Below are 23,152 nucleotides of genomic sequence, written 5' to 3'. Positions count from 1 at the left end.
AAGGAAGAATAGGTAGGAAAAATATAATTCCACATTTGTTTGATTATTTGCTTTCATACATAGAAATGGTCCGGTATTCTCATGTTCTCTCTCCTTCCAGCAAAAACAGAAAGGAGGAGGAGAAAGGTGATGGAAGGACAATTGCATTAAGAATGGAAGCAGAAAAAAGGAACATCAAAATACTATAGAGATAATACTATAGAGAAAAGAGGTTACTAGGCAGAGAAGAGGTCTGCTAAAAGAGTTAAATTTTCCAAGCAAATAGTGTGTACCAAGCAATGACTTCAAAGTCACATCTTTTCAGCAGCATTATTTGTAACTTCTGTCCATTTGCTTATTTAAAACACTGCCCCGCTATTGTTCTCTGAATATAAAGATCGGTTTTTAGGTAATTATTTCACAGTAATAAACAGATAAATTGTTTGTTGCACAATGGTCCTACAGAATAAGTAGGGTGTGCTGTTTGCAAATGGACAGACTCGTTTTTCAAACTGTTAAAACCAAAATATGGAATACATATACATTGTCATTACACTGTCTATATATAGTCAATGAAGGGGAATCGAAATTTGTAGAAGTTTTTGCTCCATTAGCAGAAGGTGCCCAAGGTTGGATTATGGTATTCAGTTCTGAGGACCAGGGATGCCAGAATTGTATTGGGGGGAAGTTAATTCCATACAGTTCCAGGTGTGTGGTCTTCCTTGCTGCAGCTCCTGAAAAAGTTCCTGGGAAACAGAGGAAGAGAAAACGTCAGCGACGCAGCTTGGCAGTAACTTCCTGTAAAAAAGAAAAGAGTGACAATACCCAGGAGGAAACTCTGAACACAGAGGTACTACTAAGCTCTGTATGAAGTGACTTTGCAATTTTGATTGCTTTTGCATTGAGGAATAAATTTTTGTTATATTTATAACAACAACACATAAGAAGGGACATTTTAATAAATACTGTTTTGCCAACAAATATTTCCCTGCTAAAGTAGACACTTGCTTTAAAAATCCTAATCATGTTAATTTTAAAAGATATTGTTGAGAGTCACATGACCAGGGTAAGCTAGGGGTTTCTGGGTAATTTTGTTCTGAAATTTGAGTGGTGTCTAATAGTATCTGTAGTTGTTCAGTCGCTGAGTTACGTCCAATTCTTTGCAACCCTGTGGATCGCAAAAAACCACACACACACGGTCTTCCACTGTCTTTCGCAGTTTGCCCAAACTCATGTTCATTGTGTTGATGACACTTTCTAACCATCTCATCCTCTGCTGTCCCCTTCTCCCTTTCCCTTCAATCTCTCCCAACCTCAGAGTCTTTTCCAATGAGTCCTCTCTTCTCATTTGGTGGCCAAAATATTTGACCTTCAGCTTTAGTGCCTGTCCTTCCAAAGAACAGGATGGGTTTCCTATAGGATTGTCTGATTTGATCTCCTTGCAGTCCAAGACACTTTCAAGATTCTTTACAGTGTCTCAGTTTTTTTTACTATATATTGGTATAAAAATCATATACTTTATAAAATGTTTTCTCCCGCTTTTATGCTCTGAATGGTTGTTTTCATTTACTTGGTTTTATTTTTAAAATGAAAGTGTTCAGATGAGTGGAAGAATTAAACTCATTTATTAAACTTTCATGTGTGTAATGGCCAATGGAACATCTGGAAACCACTAGGGATATATTAAATATGGGATTGGATTGTTTAAAATCTCTTATTTTTCTTCTTTTTAAAGGGTGACAGATCTCATGGAATAGCTGGAAGCCCTAAGGAAACTACTGAGGAAGGTTCTGAAAATGATCCTGGGTTGCCTTCATCCAAAAAGATGCAGGGGGAGCGAGGTGGAGGAGCTGCTCTCAAGGAGAATGTGTGTCAGGTAGTAGCCTCCAATATTTGTCCTATCACAGTAACTGTAAGGATGGCTTGAAACAATTAGACAACCAGAAACACTCCACGTTCTTCAATTCTTTAGAGAGAGTTTGTATAGTGACTGCTTTTGTTCGCATTGCTCTTTTCCCCCTAGGTACACTTTTACAAATAAAACTTATTTGTACTTGGCAAACTGCCCAGAATTATTTGAAGTCGTCATCATAATCATCATTATTCACATGATCTTTTATTCTTGAAAGTTGCTTTGTTGCGTTCAGCTTCCCTTACAAGCTTGTTCCGTTTGCATGTTAATGTTTCTAATATTCTTTCTGCCTTTGTTGATTATCTCCTTGCTGATTTCTCCTCTTCTGTTTCTCCTTTATCTTGTTAGTTTTAACTCCTGACTGAGTTAAAAGCTCCCTATGTATTCATAATGATTTCTTAAGCTTCCTGCTCCCATTCCCCCTGCCCTCATGGAATAGTGTGCAGTAGTACTTCCAGAATCACTTTTGAGAAAGCCCAAACCTTTCTGCGCTGCCTTTGATCTAAGGATTTCTGTCAATGAGATCCATTTTACTGCTACTGAGTTGTTCATTATTGAGTACCTGCATATTCCTCTTGGTCTCAATACATGGCATCATGCTATTTTCTGGGATCCCTGGTAAGTTTCAGTCTAAAGCTCTCCAGATGAGGGTTGCAAAGTGATTTGTAAACACTTTCTTCCCCATTCATACGTGAATGAATGTGTCATTTACCTTGGAAGTATCAAAAATTGCTTCCATTCCACACTATCTGCATTACAAATTGAGGTGAAGAAAACACCTGTTTCTTCACTCCCTTCACTCAACCTATCAATATAGCATAGCACCTTATAGTGTCTTCAAGGCTCTGACAGGTTGTATCATGGGTTCCTATGTAGATTGTTAGGAAGGGATATTTTTCAGCAGGTATACAGGTAATCCTCTGCATACAACTGTAATGGAATCTGTCCATCACAGTCATATGCCACGATGGTCAAAAGGCAGTTTGCCCATACTATAAAATGCAGTCGTGTGATTGTAGGATGCTGCAAACTGCTGTAAAGGGGGGCTGGTTGCTGGATACCCAAAATATGGTCACCATGGGTGAGGCGATGTTGCAACTTCAGAACTAGGTTGTAAGATCCCTTGGGAGGTCTCTTATAACTTTGAATCATCACTAAGTGACTGGTCATAAGTCAAGGACTTATAAAAATTTGGGGGAATTGTTTCATTATTTCTCCTCTTTCAGTAAGCTGTTTCTGGGAGTCTCCTTGATGCTGCAGTCCCAGCATCTATTTCCTGTGCCTGATTTAAAAGTTCTCCATCTTCCCTGATAATCCAAGTGAGATATAATTTATCCTTCTCTTCCAAAGGAGCAGTGATCTTACAATTATAGCATGTACGTGTTTTCAAGGAGAGAAAAAAAAGCCCAAATATGACACATCCCCTACAGGTTATGAGAGCAGGTTCCTCACTATCTCTATGTTCCAATAAGCCACAAACAATTTCAAAAGTTGGTTTCTGAGTAACTGGCTTCCTTGTATGTCCTATGAAGATGCCCTGCCTATACCCGCAGCAAACAGAATTCCAGCTTCACCCCAACATTACTCAGGAAACATTAAGCAAGCAAACACAGGAACATCCAGGAAGCAGCCAGCAGCAGAAGCTGCAATCAATCACCAGTCACTCCTGTTTTTCTGCTTTTCCACTTTTCCCTTCCCTCTTTTCTGCCTCTTTCCTCCTCTCTTTTGAATTCCTCTGCCTAATAACTGTCTGCTCTTCTTATTTATTTGCTTAGTGACCTCTCTGTTTGGGAGCTAGCTCCCTTATATTTCAGTGTATAAGATGTTTTCCCATTGACTTTATGGTAGATAAGAAATGCACGTAAACACATTTGCCAGGGGAAGGGGATAGAGGAATTGAGCTAAATTTTGCCTTGTAGGATGAACTTAAATTTAACTTTTGAAATAGTCTAAATTGCTTATATTTCTACAAAAGAATCTGTATACTTAAGGAAAAAAAAGTATTGTTGAATGTTTCCAAATGAAGTTTCAACTGGGGTTTTGTATATTATTGTACATAAAAAACAACAGCTTATGGTGACATACTGTTCATTTACATGCAGATCTGTGAAAAGCCAGGTGAATTGTTGCTGTGTGAAGCTCAGTGCTGTGGTGCTTTCCACCTGCAGTGCCTCGGGCTCTCAGAAATGCCGAAGGGCAAGTTTATCTGCACTGAGTGTTCCACAGGTACAGTACTGGGTGGATGGAAAGAACTTACTATCAAGTGGTGCTGTCTGTCAGCTTGGCAGCCTTCGAAAAAGGGTTGGACCAATTAATGGAAAGCATGGGGAACAATGGCTGTTAGCCTTGATGGCATTGTGACTGCCCCTGAAGAGCATCTGCTGGAGGCTACTTAGCTTCCTTGTAAAGTTGGCTGGCCACTATGACAACAGCTGCTGGACTAGATAGTCCAGGGGTCTATTCCAGCAGGGCATTGCTTAGGTTCTTATATATTTAGGTAAGTGTTTGAACTTGTTGCAAACAAGTGGTTTTTCCTATGGGGAATGGATGGCCTTGTGGTCGGCTGATTTAGAACATATCTGAGCTCTTTTGAGACCTTCTCTCTAGACGACTACTTAATTATAAATTTTTGTTGTTGTTGCTTCTGTATTTGAATGCCCCTATCTCTTGTTCTTGATTTCTCCTTTAGGAGTTCACACGTGTTTTGTATGCAAGAATAGTGGGGAGAATGCAAAGCGTTGTTTACTTCCTCTGTGTGGCAAATACTATCATGAAGAATGTATACAGAAATATCCTCCCACAGTCATGCAGAACAAGGGCTTTCGCTGCTCACTGCATATCTGCATGACATGCCATGCTGCTAACCCAGCTAATATTTCTGCATCTAAAGGTACATACAGGCGACCTGGAGCAAATTTGGAGCAAGATGTGGGTTTTATTTGTAGACATTTAAGGACTCAATGGACTTTTTTAAAATTGAAATTTGAATTTTATTATTATTATTTCCCAGACATATTAATTTTTGAACTGCAATTCAATATATTTCTTTGTAGGTCGCCTGATGCGTTGTGTGCGGTGCCCTGTTGCATACCACTCAAATGATTTCTGCCTTGCTGCTGGGACAGTGATTCTTGCTTCCAACAGCATTATCTGCCCCAATCATTTTACCCCGCGAAGGGGCTGTAGAAACCATGAACATGTAAATGTCAGCTGGTGTTTTGTTTGCTCAGAAGGTAAGGCATTGTTTGCTGGATGTGATGCATTGTATGTATTTTAATGAAAGCTCCTTTGCTGTTGTATTGGGAAGACACCTCTGAAGATAGGAGAGGGAATTTCTGGTGTGTGTATCAGAAGAATAAAGCAAAAATATCCTAAATATTATCCTCATGCAAAGTCTGGTAAAACTAAACCTCAGCGTAAGATGTTAAGATGAGTTAGAGCTTGATTGCTCAGAAGCTTCATTTATATATCAGTTAAGTTTTACTCTGCATCTTTCCTGAAAAGTATAGGGATGATTCCTCCTTGACTCCTTTATTATCTTGTGAACTACCCCGTTTCCCTGAAAATAAGACTTTCCTGGATAATAAGCCCAATCGGTCTTTTGAGCGCAAGCGCTAAAATAAGCCCTCCCCCCAAAATAAGCCCTCCCCTAAAATATTTAACCACATGCACAGCAGGTCCCTGCCATTTCCTGGGGGGGGGAAGGGGAAACATGCCCCACACACCCCATATGCACCTTCCATCCATGTGGAACGACCTTGAGGAGGCTGCTTCTGCAAATCCTAGCTACCGCGCCCTTTCTCTTAATGGCGGACGCAAAAAGAGCAGCAGGCCCAGCGACACTAGGGTTGGCAAGAGTGTGCTAGAAACACAGACAGAACTTCTGGCCCTCCCTGGATCAGCCACGAGCCATGGGCCGAGGTTAAGAAGCCACCTGCACTTCAAAAATAATAAAGTATAGCCAAGCGCTTATTTCGGGGAGAGTCAAAAGAAAATAAGACCCTGACTAAAAAGCAATCCAAGCCCTGCAAGGGCATCTTTGCACAAATAGTTGTTGTAGCATTAAGTACCTGCATGCTACATTGGCTGTAAGGCCTCTAATTATAAATCCTATTTCTGATGGTAACTTGCTTCTGACGACTGTGATAACGCACCGTTCGTCCTTATAGGTGGCAGCCTTTTGTGCTGTGAGTCGTGCCCTGCTGCATTCCATCGGGAGTGCCTGAGCATTGACATGCCGGAGGGGAGCTGGTACTGCAATGAGTGCAAGGCTGGCAAGAAGCCACACTATAAGGAAGTGGTCTGGGTGAAAGTGGGGCGCTACAGGTGAGTGAAAGAGACTATTCATGCTACACCTAAATTACTAATTTTGTCTCCACTAGCAATAGCAATAGCAGTTAGACTTATATACCACTTCATAGGGCTTTCAGCCCTCTCTAAGCGGTTTACAGAGAGTCAGCATATCGCCCCCACAGTCTGGGTCCTCATTTCACCCACCTCGGAAGGATGGAAGGCTGAGTCAACCTTGAGCCGGTGAGATTAGAACCGCTGAACTGCAGATAACAGTCAGCTGAAGTGGCCTGCAGTACTGCACCCTAACCACTGCGCCACCTTGGCTCTTATAATCTGAGTCTGTCCATTAGAAGAAGATGTCATCTTTATGGTTCAGTTGACTTACAACAGTTCATTTAGTGACTGTTCGAAGTTACAACACCACGGAAAAAAGTTACCTATGACTTTTTTTCACTCTTAACAACTGTTGCAGCATCTCCATTGTCATGTGATCAAAATTCAGACACTTGGCAGCTGACTCATATTTATGACAGTTGTAGTGTCTAGGGGGGGTCATGTGATCTCCTTTTGCGAGCTTCTGACAAGCAAAGTCAATGGGGAAGCCAGGTTCACTTAACAACCAGGTTACTCATTTATCAACTGCAGTGATTCACTGAGGCAAGAAAGGTTGTAAAGTGGAGCAAAACTCACTGAACAGATTTCTCACTTAAGGACAGAAATGTTGGGCTCAATTGAGGTTGTAAGTCGAGAACTACCTGAAATGACAATTAAGCTACCTTAACAAACGTGTGTGTCTTATCCTCACTTTTTCCTGCTGAGGCTTTCGCATTGTGAAGAGAACATGAAAAGCAGGGGTGTCAAACTCAAGGCCTGTGGGCCAGATGCGGCCCAAGGGGTGCTTACTTCTGGCCCGCAGGGCCACCCTGTAAACAGCAAAGGATCGGCCCACTGTGCCTCTGCCAGCAAAAAATGGGCTCCCATTTTTGGCTGCGATGGCTTCCTGCAACCCTCTGCCAGTGAAAAGAGCTCGGGAGGGCCGCCTGTGGCCATCGCAGAAAAAATGGAATTCAGGAGCCCGTTTTCACTGGCAGAGCACTCAGGCCACCACAGGCACCCACGCCCACCCCGGTCCCCCAAGGTCAAACACAGCCTTGATGTGGCCCTCAATGAAATCGAGTTTGACACCTCTGATGTAAAGCACCTGGTCTTGTCCTGTCGTGACTGAGTTAGCAAAGGTGATTCATATCTGAGAGGAGAAGTTGCAGGGGATGCATCTCTTCATTACTTTACCCTTGTGTTCTTTATCACCAGGTGGTGGCCGGCTGAGGTTTGCCACCCTAGGACCATTCCTGTCAACATTCAGAAGATGAAACATGTCATTGGTGAATTCCCTGTTCTTTTTTTCGGATCAAATGATTACCTTTGGACTCACCAGGCTCGAGTGTTTCCTTATATGGAAGGAGATGTGAGCAGCAAGGATAAGATGGCAAAGGGAGTGGATGGCATTTATAAGAAGGGTAACTTACTTTAATTTAATCCAATCTGAGAAAGTGCGTAACGATCATAAAATAAAAAAAATACTTGGTTTATACTGTGATATATCAATTTACTTTATTATTTGTGGTCTCGGAGCAAAGGTAAGCTAAAACATTGACAATCAGATATTTGCATTTTTATCACAGTTAATGAATCTGCCTTTGGGTTACTTATATAATATGTCAATTTTGGGCAGGAATTCAGGATGTTATATTTGCTTTGATTTTGTTGACATGAAGCCACCATAATAGTCTATAGATAAGTGTCTCCGTCTTGAAGTCTTGTCATTGATTTGGGTCTCTAGCCACTAACCATACAAAGCAAACTTTACACCTTCATTCAGCCTAACTTCCTCCTTGATTCAGACAGAGCACGCTTCATTTCCCTAACTTCCCTGATCTACATATCTCATTGCTGATGCTGGAAAGATGAATTTGAGTTGAAACTTTGCATAGCTTAGGGTATGTCCTCCTTCTTATTTTGGGGGCCTATTGCACATTTATTCACATATGATTCTTCATACAGAAATCTTGGGAAACAATCCAGATTGCCAGAAAGGTATATAAAAGTGTCTGTTCAAATATAATAAAAAGAGCAATTCTCAACTTAGCTTTACAGGAAGCTGCTGTAAGATTTGAAGAATTAAAGGCACAGAAAGAACTGCGTCAGCTACAAGAAGACAAAAAGAATGATAAGAAACCTCCACCATACAAACACATTAAGGTCAGAATGCACAACATAAGAGATCTGATAATACTTTAAATGTAATTGAGTGGTTAATGAGGTTGATTGTATGTGACTTTTGCAAGCCCTTAATTGTATATTAAGCTTTAGTTTTAATCGGGAATTGTTGTCAACTAGTACATACATTACTTGCTTAGCTTGAATTTAAATTTATATGTTTCCTAATATCCAACTACTCTATAGAAAGTCGATACTGGATATAAATTTAAGGAAGGAAGGAAATTCTTTGCTATCATACCCTACTAGCAGTGTTAAACAAACCACACAAGTAGATTCCCAAACTTTTTATCCCATCCCATCCCATCGTATGTAAATTAGCTGTTAGGTACACTGAGTTGAACTTGGTGCTCACCTGCAATAAATTTGTATAAGGGAGTCTCCTGGTTATATTTATATTTATATATAAATATTATTGGAAAGCCAACCCATCTGACAGCCATTATATAGTCACATAGAGGAAGTGAAATATGTACTATTTCTTCTGGTAGTGGTAGTAATAAAATACCCTCTGCAACTGTAAAAAAAAAAAGAAGTAACTATTCCAATATTGTTTCCTCATCATTTATGCTGCCAAAAGTTATTTATCTTTCAATGAATGTCAGCGTACTGCCAGACAGTGCATCTGAGTGGTGTTTTCAAAATGTAGACTTCCTAAGACAATGGGTTCACTTCAAATTGTCTCTTTCTGCTGGTAGGTAAACAGGTCTGTGGGCAAAGTGCAGATCTTCACAGCAGATTTGTCTGAAATACCACGCTGCAACTGCAAGCCTACAGATGAAAACCCCTGCGGCTTGGATTCAGAGTGTATTAACCGCATGCTGCTCTACGAATGTCACCCTGCGGTTTGCCTAGCTGGAGAACGCTGCCAAAACCAGTGTTTCACCAAGAGACAGTATCCAGAAGTAGAAATTGTCCGTACTTTAGCACGTGGATGGGGTTTGCAAGCTAAGAGAGACATTAAAAAGGTACTTTTGCTTTTTTTTAATTTTCATTATAGTTACCACATGCCTAAAAACAAAGAAAAAGCCAGTTTTCCTGTTCTCATATACATCATAAAGACATAGTAGAAGTTTTATTTCTCATGGTACATTTTCTACCTACATAGAGGTTGGATTATGCAACAATGGAATCTTAAATTGCATCCCTCAAATCAGTGTAGGTCAACAATTCCTTATACTGATTGCTTTTCCATGTCAAGTATTTCTTTTTTCAGTGTCAATTATTTGTCATACAAATTCTGATTTAAAAGACACAAATTGTCTATGGCAGCTCACTTGTTTCTGATACCCATGTTGTTACATCAAATTACTACTGAATATTCATAATATTCTTAAACTGTACTATAAATAACATGATCCTAAATTATTGTATCAGGAAGTAATTGAACAAATGTTCCTTAAAATATTTGCCAGTTTTAGTCTAACAGCTTTTAGTGTACAGCTGCTTCAATAGTCAGGTTTTTGTAACAACAACCCTGGAGACTGTAATCTGTAAGGCCTTGTAGGCTTCTTAGATTTTGAGTGGAATATAAATACATATGAATATATAATCTTCAGGTAGCCCAATCCCAAATTGTTAAGAGCTCTAAAGTTCAAAAGCAGTTATTTTTTTTACTGATTATATAAATAAGTTGGTTATATTTCACCTATGTTGGTTATATATAGGCTGCTTCTCTCTAGCAGCTTCATAGCTTCTGGATTTTCGAAAGTAACCCCATGTAGGCTTATTCTTATTGTAAGAGTGAGAACATTATTGAACATGAAACAGATTGGTTTCATGTTCGTGTTCCATGTTCCTTAGACTTTTCTCAAAAAAGTAGCTTGGAATATTGACATTAATGAAGAACTTTTTGTTTTCCTAGTTTTGTAATCAGAGTACTTACTTGTTCTTCCATTCCTGGGAATTTCAGGGTGAGTTTGTGAATGAGTATGTGGGAGAATTGATAGATGAAGAAGAATGTCGGGCCAGAATCCGCTATGCTCAAGAACATGATATTACCAACTTTTACATGCTGACCTTGGACAAGGTGGGCTAAAAACTTTTTTGTTTGCTGTAGATTGAATGACAGGAGACTATATAGAAACAATGTCAAAACCCTTGAAAAAACAAATGCTGATAGGTTTGTGTGCACTATTCTTTCTGAACTGTTCAATTTGTCCACCTTTGTATTTTTTAAAGTGCTCTACATATAAGCTTTTAAATACTGAAATTTAAATACTAAAAATTTAAATATTAAATAATGAAACTTAAATACTTTGGTCACCTAATGAGAAGAAAAGAATCATTGGAGAAGAGCCTAATGCTGGGAACGATTGAGGGCAAAAGATGAAAGGGACAACAGAGGTAGCTGGATGGAGTAACCAAAGCAGTAGGCAAGAGCTTGAATGGACTCCAGAGGATGGTAGAGGACAGGAAGGCCTGGAGGAACGTTGTCCATGGGGTCGCGATGGGTCGGACACGAGTTCGCAACTAACAATAACAACATATAAGCTAGTCTCAGCTAAAAAAGATTAAAGCTATGTTTTTAAAAGATGTTATTTCATTTGGTGATTTTAGGATCGAATAATTGATGCTGGACCAAAGGGCAATTATGCTCGATTCATGAATCATTGTTGCCAGCCAAATTGTGAGACACAGAAGTGGTCAGTGAATGGAGATACGCGTGTTGGGCTGTTTGCCCTTGTAAATATTAAGGCAGGTCAGTATGTCTCATTAAAGCTCTCTTTAGAAACATTTGGGGTGACTTAAATGCTTAGCTTTTGCTATCTGTTGACGATTATAAAACTCATTACAAATATTTTAGTGTTTAGGAGATAAGTTGTTCAGGTGGATAGTTTGTTCCATGAGTAGGTGGACAATCTGCTAGCCAGAACTGACTCATCCTGATTCCATCTGCAATTTGTCTTTTTCCTTTATATTTTCTTGGCTCATTTATTTCCTGAAAGTTGACAGAGGACTGTCTGCTGTAGATGCATGGTTCTTCATTTCTTTTCTCTAAACACCCCACAGTGAAGTTTTTTTAACCTCATGTCTTCTTTTCCCACTTCTCTGCTACTTTCCTGCATAGTTTTTGATACCAAGGTTTCTTTCATTTGCTTGGTTACCTTCCTTGTCAGCATTAGTAATATTACACTTCTATAAGAGCCTATAGAAGTCTTGTAGCTGCTGAAAGAGTTCTGAAAGAAGGGGGAGAAATGGTATTAAAGGGACAGTGAAGAAACACCCATGTTTTATTTAGTGGGATTAGGTTCCACAAAGGGGTTAATCTCTAATAATTGCTATTACTTACCCATGGATACTGCTCTGTGTTGCAGTCATTCTGTTAGAAAAAACATGTCACAGCTATACTTCAGAAACAGTACTGAGATATAGGCAAGTACAGGGGTCAGCAACCTTAAACACTCAAGGAGGCATAAAGATGGTAGCTGAAAGCCCCCCCCCCCCCCGGTTCAATTCTGAAGCTGACCATAAGCCCGGTTCACCCACTATAGAATCTCCTCCTAGCATGGCATCCTTTTTCCTCTACCTGTCCTAACCGAAAGCCCTATCAATTGTGCAGCCAACCAGCGACAGAGCCGCATCAGAGGGATGAAAGAACCACATGCAGCTCCAGAGCCGCAGGTTGCTGTCCCCTGGTGTGAGATACTAGTAGATACTGTCTAACACAATAGAAATAGATTCCCCTCAGCACTTTTAATTTTTCTTCTGGCTTTATTTATTTATTAAATTTATTGGCCACCTATCTTACCACAGGGTAACTCTGGATGGCTTACAATATTAAAAGATAAAACTAATGAATGAAATACTCCAAAAAATATAAAAGTACAAAATACAATACCTAGGGTGCGAGGGATAGGATGAGCATGGGGGAGGGGGAAAATTGTGATGTGATATTAATCTATCAACCAATCTCAACATGAAGCCCCTCCTTTAGAACCGACGCTTACTGGTAGAGCCAGGTCTTTAACTCATGTGGTAGGTCAGGAGGGCTGGAAGTGATCTCATTCCAGGGGCGCTGGGGGCAAGGCAGAGAAGACTCTTCTCCTGGACCTTGCCAGCCAGAATATTGTGGCCATCCCTGGTCTGGGTGGGGTGGGCCAATCCCAGTGGGATAAGATGGTCCCTCAAGTAACCTGGACGCATGCCATGAAGGCTTTAAAAGTGATTACCAACACCTCAAATTGGACCACTGTAGCTTCCAAATGCTCTTCAAGAGTAATCCAATGTAGTGTGTGTTGCAGTAGTCCAACTTGAGATGATTGGGGCTTGAATGGCTGAGCACACAGACTCCTGATTCAGGAGACACCGCAACTGATGCACAACTCTAAAGTTGCACAAATGGTCTTGTTTCATTAACATTTGATCTTTCATTCTTTTATGAAATACTGAATCTCATGCTCTAAAACCTGTATGTCATCATCCAGGTGGGTCTTACTGATTTCTTTCATTACCAGGGACTGAGCTGACTTTTAACTACAACCTGGAATGTTTGGGGAATGGGAAAACAGTTTGCAAGTGTGGAGCACCAAATTGCAGTGGCTTCCTTGGAGTACGACCAAAGGTATAACAATCTATCTTTGGATACTTTTCATTAAATGCAGCTATATTAACCTTATATATACTGGATACACAGGAATTGTTTATACTACTGTGGTCTTCTACTATTAGTGTAATTTGCTCCTGTTGATAAAAGTAGCATCCCTGGTTGTCTATTCTGCATTATTTAAACTGAGAGCTGAGAGTACAAATTAAAAAGAAAAAGAAGAGCAGTTCTTGTGTTCTTTGTAGTTCTATTAGAACACCTACTAATGGAACATCTAGGATTAGACATTTCATTATGTGCCATGTTTCCCTGAAAATAAGACAGGGTCTTATTTGCTTTTGACCCCTGAGATAAGTGCTTGGCCTTATTTTCAGGGAGGTCTTATTATTTTTGAGGTGCAGGAGGTGGCAAACACGGTCACCTTATGGCTGCTGCTGTGTTGCAATATTTTCAGGGAGGGCTTATTTTGGGGGGAGGGCTTATTTTAGTGCATACGCTCAAAAGCCTGATTGGGCTTATTATCTGGAGAGGTCTTATTTTGGGGAAAACACGGTACCTTACTTAAACAAGTTAAATAAAACTAGTTATACGAGAACATGGACTTTTTTTTTCCATCCTGAAGAATTGCTCACTGGAATTTTTTTCTGTCTTCAGAATCAGCCCCCTGCTACAGAAGAGAAATCTAAGAAATGTAAGAGGCGGCACGGGAAGCGCAAGTCACAGACAGAAGTCACAAAAGAGCGGGAAGATGAGTGTTTCAGTTGTGGAGATGGTGGGCAGCTGGTTTCCTGTAAGAGACCAGGCTGCCCCAAAGTCTACCATGCTGACTGCCTCAATCTGACTAGGCGACCTGCAGGTCAGTCATGCATTCTCATATTTTGTTACTGCAGAAAGTATTTCCAGGATGAAAACAGTAGCTCATATGCATGTAGGGAAGACAAAAGAACATATTGCTACATATTGGCTAAAGTTCTGTTCTTTAGCCAATATCGAGGTGCAATTCAGCAGTTCGGCTGTTCAAATCTCACCGGCTCAGGGTTGACTCAGCCTTCCATCCTTCCGAGGTGGGTGAAATGAGGACCCAGACTGTGGGGGCAATATGCTGACTCTGTAAACCGCTTAGAGAGGGCTGAAAGCCCTATGAAACGGTATATAAGTCTAACTGCTATTGCTATTGCTATTAACTATAAACGTAGTTTTCTTTTAAGGTGTTCTGTGTTTTTCTTCTCCTAGAAACATCGTGTGTTAATGAATCAAAATCTAGGACAAAGTTAGAAAATGAAATTCTTTCCTTCATACATTAAGTGTAGTACTAATAGAAAAAAGCAACCTTTTGGATGAATTGGAATCAGTTATCTCTCCTATATCTTTTTTCCCTCATTAAAGTATTCCACTTTAACAAGCTTTTAAATACCAGCTGTTAAATGATTTAGTTACAACTTCTGTCTATCTAATTTGATTTTCTTGTAAATGGTTCCTAGAGTTTGAATTAAGTAATTTAATTGTTACCTGAAGCAGCATTTATCATTAGAGTGAACGAGGAAGAAAGTCAGATCAAAAGAAATGAAAAAAGGAGCCCAGGGGAACCAGACATATGCTTATGAGATGTTAAACAGCAATTAGTTGAAACTCACAGGAGGTTATACACCTCTAACGTTTTTTTCTGGAGGTGGGAGAAGTGGAATTTTTTATGTCTCTAGTTAAATTCTGTCTTCCTTAAATTCCCTTTAGACTATCCCTAGTCCTATAGGGTGTAAACTGTTTTAGTGAAAAAGCACATGTGTTCCATTAGAATGCAGTGGCTGTTTGTGTGCTAATGTTCCCTTGAAGCGCCAGCTCTCTAGTGGCAATATACCTTTACAAAGTGTTTTCCCCCACAGTGCTCCCCCCCTTGCAGTACTAAGCACAAATACTTTAGATAAAGCAAATGCATTTTATTAAGGGGGGAGTCTTGATAAAGGGGACAGAACAAACAATATATTTGATATTTATAAGGTGACAGCAACAAACCAAACAATAAAAGACATTGATTAGATGCAGGGAAAGATAAACACCCTTACAATATGTGGCATCTTCTCCTTTCCTATCTGGGTTTTTTTCTTTAGCACTTGCAGCACTTGAGGATTTCAGAATACAGTCCTGTTGTTAAGTTTCTGAACAGGTTAGTTTTGCAGATCAAAGGAAATGACTTTGGCTAAAGGAAAAACAAGATTTCCTACACTTCAAAAGGAGGCATGGTTGCCATGTTAAAATGCTAATATCACTTTAATTAAAAATGTAATCATGAAGCCTAACATTCCAGGCAACACTAAGGCCCTGTTTATTTCTGATCATAGGTATCTTTTCTTGTTCTATAGATGGAGGTTCCTGCAGTTTGAGCCAGGGCAAAGTTGAAACACAATAATAGTTATACAACAGTAGAATGAAACCTTCGTATATAATGAATTGGCCTTTGCGGGTTATATCCTCTGTGGGCAATTTAATACCAGCATCTGGGAATCTGGAGCTGAATTTAGCAATTTACCCTGAACAGCTTTCAGCAGTCAGGCTTTCCTTGCATCTTGATTTCAGGGACTTTCAGAAACTACCATCACTCATTTCAGTCATGCTTTTTCCTCTGCTGCAGGAAAGTGGGAATGTCCTTGGCATCAGTGTGATGTGTGTAACAAAGATTCAGCCTCCTTCTGCGAGATGTGTCCCCGATCATTCTGCAAACAGCATCGGGAAGGCATGCTGTTCATCTCCAAACTGGATGGACGCCTGTCATGCACAGAACACGATCCTTGTGGACCTAACCCTCTAGAGCCAGGAGAGATTCGTGAGTATGCGCCTTCCACAGAATCAGCAGCTGGCTGCCAAAACACTCAGCCATCAGACCAGCAGCCTGCAGCTACAGGCCCGAAATCTCAGTCCTCAGAGAGGCTTCCTCTGACTGTGTCTCTGAGGCTGCAATCCTCAGATAAACCACCTTCCTCTTCATTGGCTCTGAGGCTACAGTCCTCAGACAAGCCGCCTTCCTCGGTGGCCCTGAAGCTACAGCCCTCAGATAAACCACCCTCTACAATGGCACTGCGGCTTCAACCAGCAGACAAACTGCCCTCCACCCTGGCCCTGAGTTTAAAGCCCTCTGACAAATTGCCCTCCACCCTGGCCTTGAGGTTCAAGCCTTCAGACAAACTATCCTCTGCCCTGGCCCTTAGATTGCAATCATCAGACAAGCCACTTTCGGCAGTGGCTCTTAGGCTACACCCCTCAGAGAAGTCAGCGCCCACGGTGGCCCTCAGGCTGCGGGCCTCAGAAAAGCTAGCTTCCCCTGGGGCCCGGAAGGGGCAACCCCCTGAGAAGCTGTCCCCCGCCATAGTTCGGGAGGAACAGTCCTCTGTCACCACTGAGGAAAAGCTACCTGGATCTGAGACAGCAGCCGACTGCTCGGCCCTAGAGGCACCCAGGAATTCAGACCCATCTCCGATGGGTACTTCCCAGCCCCTATTGCTAGATAAGCGCCCCACCACCCCACCGCCCCATGGGCAGGTAGTGGACAGAGCTGCAGAACCTGACTCTCTCAGGTCTGAGCCGCAGGGCAGGGCCATTTCTGTAGGGCAGCTGCCTCAGCCTTCAGGGAAGGCAGCCCCTTCACTGAGCCTGAAGCCGCAGCCGCCAGTTAGACCTGTCACCCCAGTAGCCCTGAGGTCTAAGCCGTCAGAGAAGCTAGTCGCTCCGACCGGCTCACCGCCTCAGACGCCCAGCAGGCTGCCTACCCCTGTGGACATTCGGCCTGTACCATCTGACGAGCCTTCTACCGCCGCGGGCCTGAGGCCTCAGCTCTCAGACAGGCTTCCTGCCCCACTAAACCCCAGGCCTTTGCTTTCAGAGAAAGCACTGCGGCCAGTCGACCAGAATGCTCAACCCAAAGAAAGAGGCTTTGTGACTGTGGAGCAGAACCCTCAGCCGAAAGAACGGACATCTGTATCTGGCGAGCAGTCTTGTCGGCCAACGGGGAAATGTCCACCCTTCCCAGGGCAAACCTCCTGTCCGCTAGAGAACTTGCAAATGCACGAAAAGACCTCTTGGCTTAGTGCAAAAGGGCTGCCATCCATGGAGCAATCTTTTTGGACAGCTGAGAAACTGCAGTCTCCTGAGCACAGTCTCTGTCCAGGCCAAGAAGCAATATCTGCACCCTCCACGGAGCAGACATTTTGGTCAACAGAGAGATTGTCTGCATTTGAACAACCCCCTTGGCCTGGAAGGGAAGCTCCACTACCTTCTGGGCAAACCTCATGGCTGACCAGAAACATTCAGACATTGGAGCAGATCTCTCGGCTCTCTGGGAAAACACAAACGCCTGTGGGGCAGGGCATCTTGCCTTTGTCTGAGCAAAATGCGGTGCTAGGACTGGACCAGGACTCCCCTGGCCACGAACCTCCTGAGTCTAAATCTAAGTGAAGCCAGTTTGAGGCCAGACGGGTCACCTATTTGTTTTTATTGGTTTTTTAATTGTATGGGAAAGGATTGTTTTGGTTTGTTGTTTTCTTTTTAATCCACTTCCCCAGTTTCTTAACCTTCAGCAACATCCTGCTCAAGCTATTCAGACGTATTTTAACTAAATCTCTATGATGCCCAACCAAGGAGCAAGAATGTAGGTGGTCTTTACCTTCATTTCGCAGACAATAATGCTGATATAAAGGAATCCGCTTGGGATAAAATATTTAATTCCATTAATCAGAGTTTACTAATTTTGTGAGTCTGAATCTAGGAACAGACTTGTGTTCCTAGATTATTCCCATGTAGCTCCAAAGAAATAGTTGTTATCATGACAAACTTCCTCACTGGCCCCTCGTATTTCCAAAATGTTTAACTAATGAACCCAGATATTGAGGGCACGCAAGGAAATGCAGCAGGTTTTTAGTCCTTAATTTTCATTCCTTGCAGTCTAACTGCTGTCAGGTTGGAGCTTTTCAAATGCAGGTGCTTTAAAAAAATACTTGAAGTTAGTTGAGGACGTCAGTTCTGCAAAACAGAAGAACTTGTGCCTCAGTGAACCTAGGTCTTACAGTGGGAGTATTCAGAAATACTATCTGTTCGATTCTTTGGGACTTAGACCTTTAGTGCAATGGCACCGGAGCTCCCTTTTCAACAGAATTTTGGCCACTAAAGACACGAGCAGGTTAGAAAAATAAGTACATTATTCATCTAGCTTTTCAGTGCAGCATTGTTGTGTTGGATTTTGTTTTGTTTTTACAATTTGTTCACTAAAGTCATCTTGTAGTCAAAGCTGATAGTCAGTGTGGACAAATACAACTAACTTTCCTCTTTTCCATGGCAAATCTGCTTAAAAATAATGTTTGCATTATGTATGGGTGCTTTTCTAAATTATAAGCTAATTCAGAAAACTAAGCAGTTGATGACCTATATGAGAATAAATGTTCAAGGTGAAAAGTGAATATTACTATTCTGATTAGTATCTAGCTTAGCAAGCCTTTCATATTGTCTCCTGCAACACTCCCACACCCCACCTACAGAAAATTGACTTGAATTTAGTGGGACAGCCCCAAGGTGTCTTGTTGTTTAAAGAGAGAGAGAGAGATAGCTAAGGTCATAGTTCTCACACTGGAACATGAAGAGCTCTAGCACTTGCCTGAGGTTCTCGTTCTTTTTTCTTTATTTTTCCAGTTAATGCAGCATTTTAGTCTTGACTGGTTGCTAGATTGATAATACTGTCTTTCCGTTAAGGAGAAGCATTTAGTATTACATAAGGAGGCAGATATATTATCTGCACCACAGAAATATAACTTGCGATGGTAGTGATGGTGGTTTCTTTAAACTGTAGCTGGGGAATCAAATTATTACTTCACCGTGTATATGACGATATAATTCACTCTGCAGGGCCTTCACATATATAATATGGCTTACACTTCATACTACAAAATCAGCAAACTATTTGACCATTTTTAGATTGCCACCTTATTCTATTTGCCTGGGCATTCTGAACTCTCACAGACTATAAAGCTCCAGTTTGAAGCAAAAAAACTTTTGAATAGCTCCCATTTGGTCCTCTTTAGATGTTCACATTTTGGCACAGAGCAGAAATTCTAACTCTGTCCCAATCTAGAGCCTCTCATCTTGGAATAGATAACTGGGGTATTCAGGGCCTGTAGGCAATCATCAATGTTGCAGTGGCAGTTCAAATTCAGATCCATTACTTTTTTCAATGTTGGCTTTCCACAATGACAGTATCTACTCGGCACTGCGAAATATTCCCTACCTGGTTGTGCATCTCATCCTCTTCTCTGATTCATTTCATTCTCTCCAAGTGCAGCTAATGACTTTGTAAAAAGCATTATGACTAAATGGAACCTTAGTGCTTAAAGTTGGTTTTCCTTGAACACCTGCAGGCCGAGCGCTGCTAATTGCTGAAAATGGCGAAATGCAAACACCTTTTGTTTCTGCGTGACTCCTGCCCAAAAGGAAACAGGACAGTTCTTCTGAATGAGACAGATACAAGAAACCAAGGGCATTTTACCAAAACTTTTTAAAATGAAAAGATCCACCTTTTTGAACAATCAAGCAAGTCAAGCCAATCATGAGGCTCAGCATATTAAACATTTCTCATGTGGAAACAAAACGAGGCTCTAAATTTCTCTAGGCCTTCCCGTGAACTGGACTTTATCATATAGATTGTGTGTTTAGGGCTTCCTTTGTGCCAGCCCCTGCCCTCCCTTCACAGCTGTACTTGTAAGAAGAGAGATATCTGCACTGCTTTATCCAACTTGGTTCTTGCAATGTCATGTGTTTTAACTAGGTATTTGTTTCATGGAAAAAAAATAAACTGTGAATATTTTTGGTGGAGGCTATTTTAAATCTTTAAAACTCAGAATTTTTTATTTTGAAATCTTTTGTTCAGATTCCTAGGGATCATGTAGGTGACTGTAAGAACTGGGATTTATGTAGCAGCACATTCTGAATCTTTGGCTAGGAACTCACGATTGAACCAATTTAAATCTTTCAAGTGGTATTTCAAAACAATTGCCCAATGACTTATTTAATATTACGCCTTTCATCTTTTCAGTGTCCTTAAACTGAATTTGTTTAAAGTCCAAAGCTGTTAACTGAACTAAGTAATGAAATAGAAAACATTGCAAAAGTATAGCTGGAGCAACTTGAATATTTTATCAAACACAACAGACTTCTCCAAGTCCAGGGTTAATTGTCCAGGTCATTAAGCTAAGTAAATAAACTACAAGGTGTAACTTCAGGAAAATATGAGGCATAAGGAGGAATCACCACCCAGGTCTCAGTTAGCATAAGGTAAGTTGCAGTCTCTATAACCAGATGACCACGAGGCAGGAAATTCTTCATTAGAAGGGACACTGGTCAAATAGAGAATGCCATCAGTCCAAAAGAAAAGAGCAAATGAGGGTTGGAGAACATAGTTAATAAAAGTTGAATTTCTAGGGGCTAAAATAGTCTTGAATTTAAAGTTGTTTGGGCATATTTACTCTACTCTGCTGTTGAGTAGTGGTATCTTGCTGGAATTGTGGATTCGCCTATGTGCAAATATTTTACTTTGCTATCATGTTTATTTTAGACAGAAAAAGAAATGGTCTATAACTAAGAGTCTGGTCTAGGGTCGTGCAATTTTGGTAGATGTGGGTCTGAGATCATATTTTGTCTTTGAAAAATGGGCCAAGAAGGCACATTCCAAAAATTAAACAGATTGGAGAATTGAGAACAATCTGGGCTAGAATTTAATGTAAATACATACATACATACACACATACATGCAGTGTGCATTTTACAGTTTGGGTGACTGTATAAAACTGTAAAGAATACAATTTGTGCCTCTCCTTTTTCCAAACATTTTATCTAAGCTTTTGAGAAGGGAGAAGTGAACCTTAAAGCCTGCAGGTGCCTAGATCTGTTCAGAAACACATGAAGCTGTTAAAAAGGTTTATTTTTAATATATAGGCTACTTGTGGGATGTGTACAGTGTAAAACTAAATTGAGGGCACTCATTGGTCAGTCTTGTAATAGTTACAAGTTAAACATATGTTTATTTCCCAGAGGCTTGAATGGGGCTTGTTTATACATGATCATGATAATATTGAAGTATATGGAGAATTCTGGCCAGAACGGTTCAGTAATGTGCTGCTAACCATTCCATATTTCATGCTTCTCTGTACCAGTTTTCTGCATTTTCCTGCAGATGGTAAATTGACTGCAAGTTCTTTCATTTAGGATGTATAGTTTTAAAATGTGGGCGTATTTTTAATTAAAAATGGGAATTTAGAATTATATGTAATATTCTGCAGCATTCATATGCTTATGTTCAATTTTTTAAAAAGTCTTTCCTCCAAATACACGTAATTACTAATGAGCTACATAAAAAGAATTTATTACCCCTTGTGTTGCTATATGAGATTTTACAGTGTGGTTGAATTCCTTGGAATGTACAAAGCTGTTGAAACTAATTTGACCATTTAAGAACATTGCATTACAGGAATTGAGATAACATTCACATCCAAGATCAAGATGCACTGGCTTATTCAAATATTGATAGAAAGTTACACTAAATAATGGACACATCTCTGTCTCCTTTTCTAGATTTGCAATTGTTAGTATGTTCAAGGTGGTAGGGAACAATTTATATGACAGCCACTTGAATGCGCTAGTCCTTTTGGACTTCAGGTTGTTGTAGGCTTTGTGCTTCTGCAGGGCAACATCTTGAAAAGTTGTAGTAAGTGCAGCTCAAATTCATCCTGCACTCTTGACTAGATAAATCCCTGAAGCTGTGCATTCTGCTCATCACCACATAAGCCAGATTACAGAAAGCATTTTGGTTGTAAAGTTGAAAAAACCCTGAGGCAGCAGGATATCCCATTGATCATTTTTTGATACTGTACTTTACGGTGTGATGATTTTACATTTGCTGGGTCTAGGTGTGTCATCTGAAGAGAGATGCTTTTGCAAGAGCCTAAGAGCTTATCCTAGTATGTGGTCAAAAGTATTAAGAGAGGCTTGCTTACATTTGAGGGCTCAAAACAAAAGTAATGTTGATTCAGGAGAGGGGGAGATGGTGGAAGAGGATCTTGTATTTTATCTGTTGCGGCAAAAGCAAATTCCTTGCAGCATTTTAGAGACTAACAAATTTATGACAAGTTTGGGGGGTTGCAGTTCTTAAAACAGCTGCAGAACTATTGTTCATACTTTTGCTCATTTATAACAGTGATTTTAAAGTTTTAAAAAAATCATATGTTGTCTTTATGAAACCAAAATAAAAATGAGTCAGATAAGGTAATTAGCACTTAGTAATGCTAACATGATGGGAGGGGTGGGGGAGAGAATTGTTTCTCCAATATGCATTGTTTCATTCTCAGGCATGTTGGTTACTGATTGTGGAGAGGGCATCAGTGGGAATTATGGCTAAGCAGAGCTGTTTGCAGGAGATCTAAACAGTATATGCTGCCATATCCCTCCAGTGCTTAATTTTACCTGCATGGATGATGAAAAGGAGTCAACAAAGCAAATGCCTATATTTGTGGAAAAAACCAGCCCTATATGGCTATGCAGAGCTGCCCAATTCAGAGAGCTGGCTGTCAGAAGAAATTTTTGGAATAGCTACATTGGAAGAAGATAAAGTGTCTTTGGATTATTATTTTCATTTTGCTTCCCATACCTAGTTGACTGTATGTGAAATTTATAATAATTGGGGGAGGGGGGGAGGAGGTTGCCCTACCTGGCGTTCCCAAAATATGTACTGTAATTCTTTGTATATAAAAGAACGTAATTACTGTAAAGTAAAGTTTAACTTTACTCTTATCTGTGTGCATTGTCTCATTAAGGTCTGGCAGAACATTAAAATCTACTTTAAAGGAAAGCTACTTTCACAGCAGTTAACCCCTCCAAACAGTTAATGGGCCCAACAGTGCTTAGCTTCCAAGAGAGCACAATGTTGTTTGTCTGCCTCTCAGGCAAAGTCAAGTCATGCCATGCTCATTTCTGGTGACTTTTAAAACTGTCCAGACTAAACTGTTGAAAGTGTGCTGCAAAATTAAAATGTGATTTTTACTGGATCCTTAACATGTGGCATTTTAACTTCTATCTTACTATAGCTAGAAACGTAGATAATTATTATTTATTCACCATCC

At 40.5% G+C, this 23,152-nt stretch overlaps 1 protein-coding gene across 8 annotated transcripts in view; it reads left to right on the top strand.

Moving 5' to 3' along the window:
• NSD1 (nuclear receptor binding SET domain protein 1) overlaps positions 1 to 19,853 on the top strand; it is a 71,252-nt gene extending 51,399 nt beyond the window's left edge. For 6 of the 8 annotated variants that reach the window (XM_087709333.1, XM_087709334.1, XM_087709331.1 and 3 more), the window contains 14 exons: positions 711 to 829; positions 1,715 to 1,855; positions 3,994 to 4,117; positions 4,581 to 4,781; positions 4,945 to 5,124; positions 6,061 to 6,217; positions 7,496 to 7,701; positions 8,331 to 8,443; positions 9,160 to 9,429; positions 10,374 to 10,490; positions 11,021 to 11,162; positions 12,919 to 13,025; positions 13,662 to 13,863; positions 15,634 to 19,853. In XM_087709333.1, the coding sequence (XP_087565459.1) occupies positions 711 to 829; positions 1,715 to 1,855; positions 3,994 to 4,117; positions 4,581 to 4,781; positions 4,945 to 5,124; positions 6,061 to 6,217; positions 7,496 to 7,701; positions 8,331 to 8,443; positions 9,160 to 9,429; positions 10,374 to 10,490; positions 11,021 to 11,162; positions 12,919 to 13,025; positions 13,662 to 13,863; positions 15,634 to 17,450 (3,896 nt within the window). In that variant the 3' untranslated portion in view covers positions 17,451 to 19,853. The remainder of the gene's footprint in view (positions 1 to 710; positions 830 to 1,714; positions 1,856 to 3,993; positions 4,118 to 4,580; positions 4,782 to 4,944; positions 5,125 to 6,060; positions 6,218 to 7,495; positions 7,702 to 8,330; positions 8,444 to 9,159; positions 9,430 to 10,373; positions 10,491 to 11,020; positions 11,163 to 12,918; positions 13,026 to 13,661; positions 13,864 to 15,633) is intronic. The other 2 variants (XM_087709337.1, XM_087709336.1) reach the window with 2 other exon arrangements.
• The last annotated feature ends 3,299 nt before the right edge of the window (positions 19,854 to 23,152 follow it).

The sequence above is a fragment of the Thamnophis sirtalis genome, unplaced genomic scaffold, assembly GCF_051295495.1.
Source record: "Thamnophis sirtalis isolate CommonGarterSnake01/CBP01778 unplaced genomic scaffold, rThaSir2_p1.2 scaffold_3, whole genome shotgun sequence".
NCBI lineage: Eukaryota > Metazoa > Chordata > Lepidosauria > Squamata > Natricidae > Thamnophis > Thamnophis sirtalis.
This window is presented reverse-complemented; position numbering and strand designations above follow the sequence as displayed.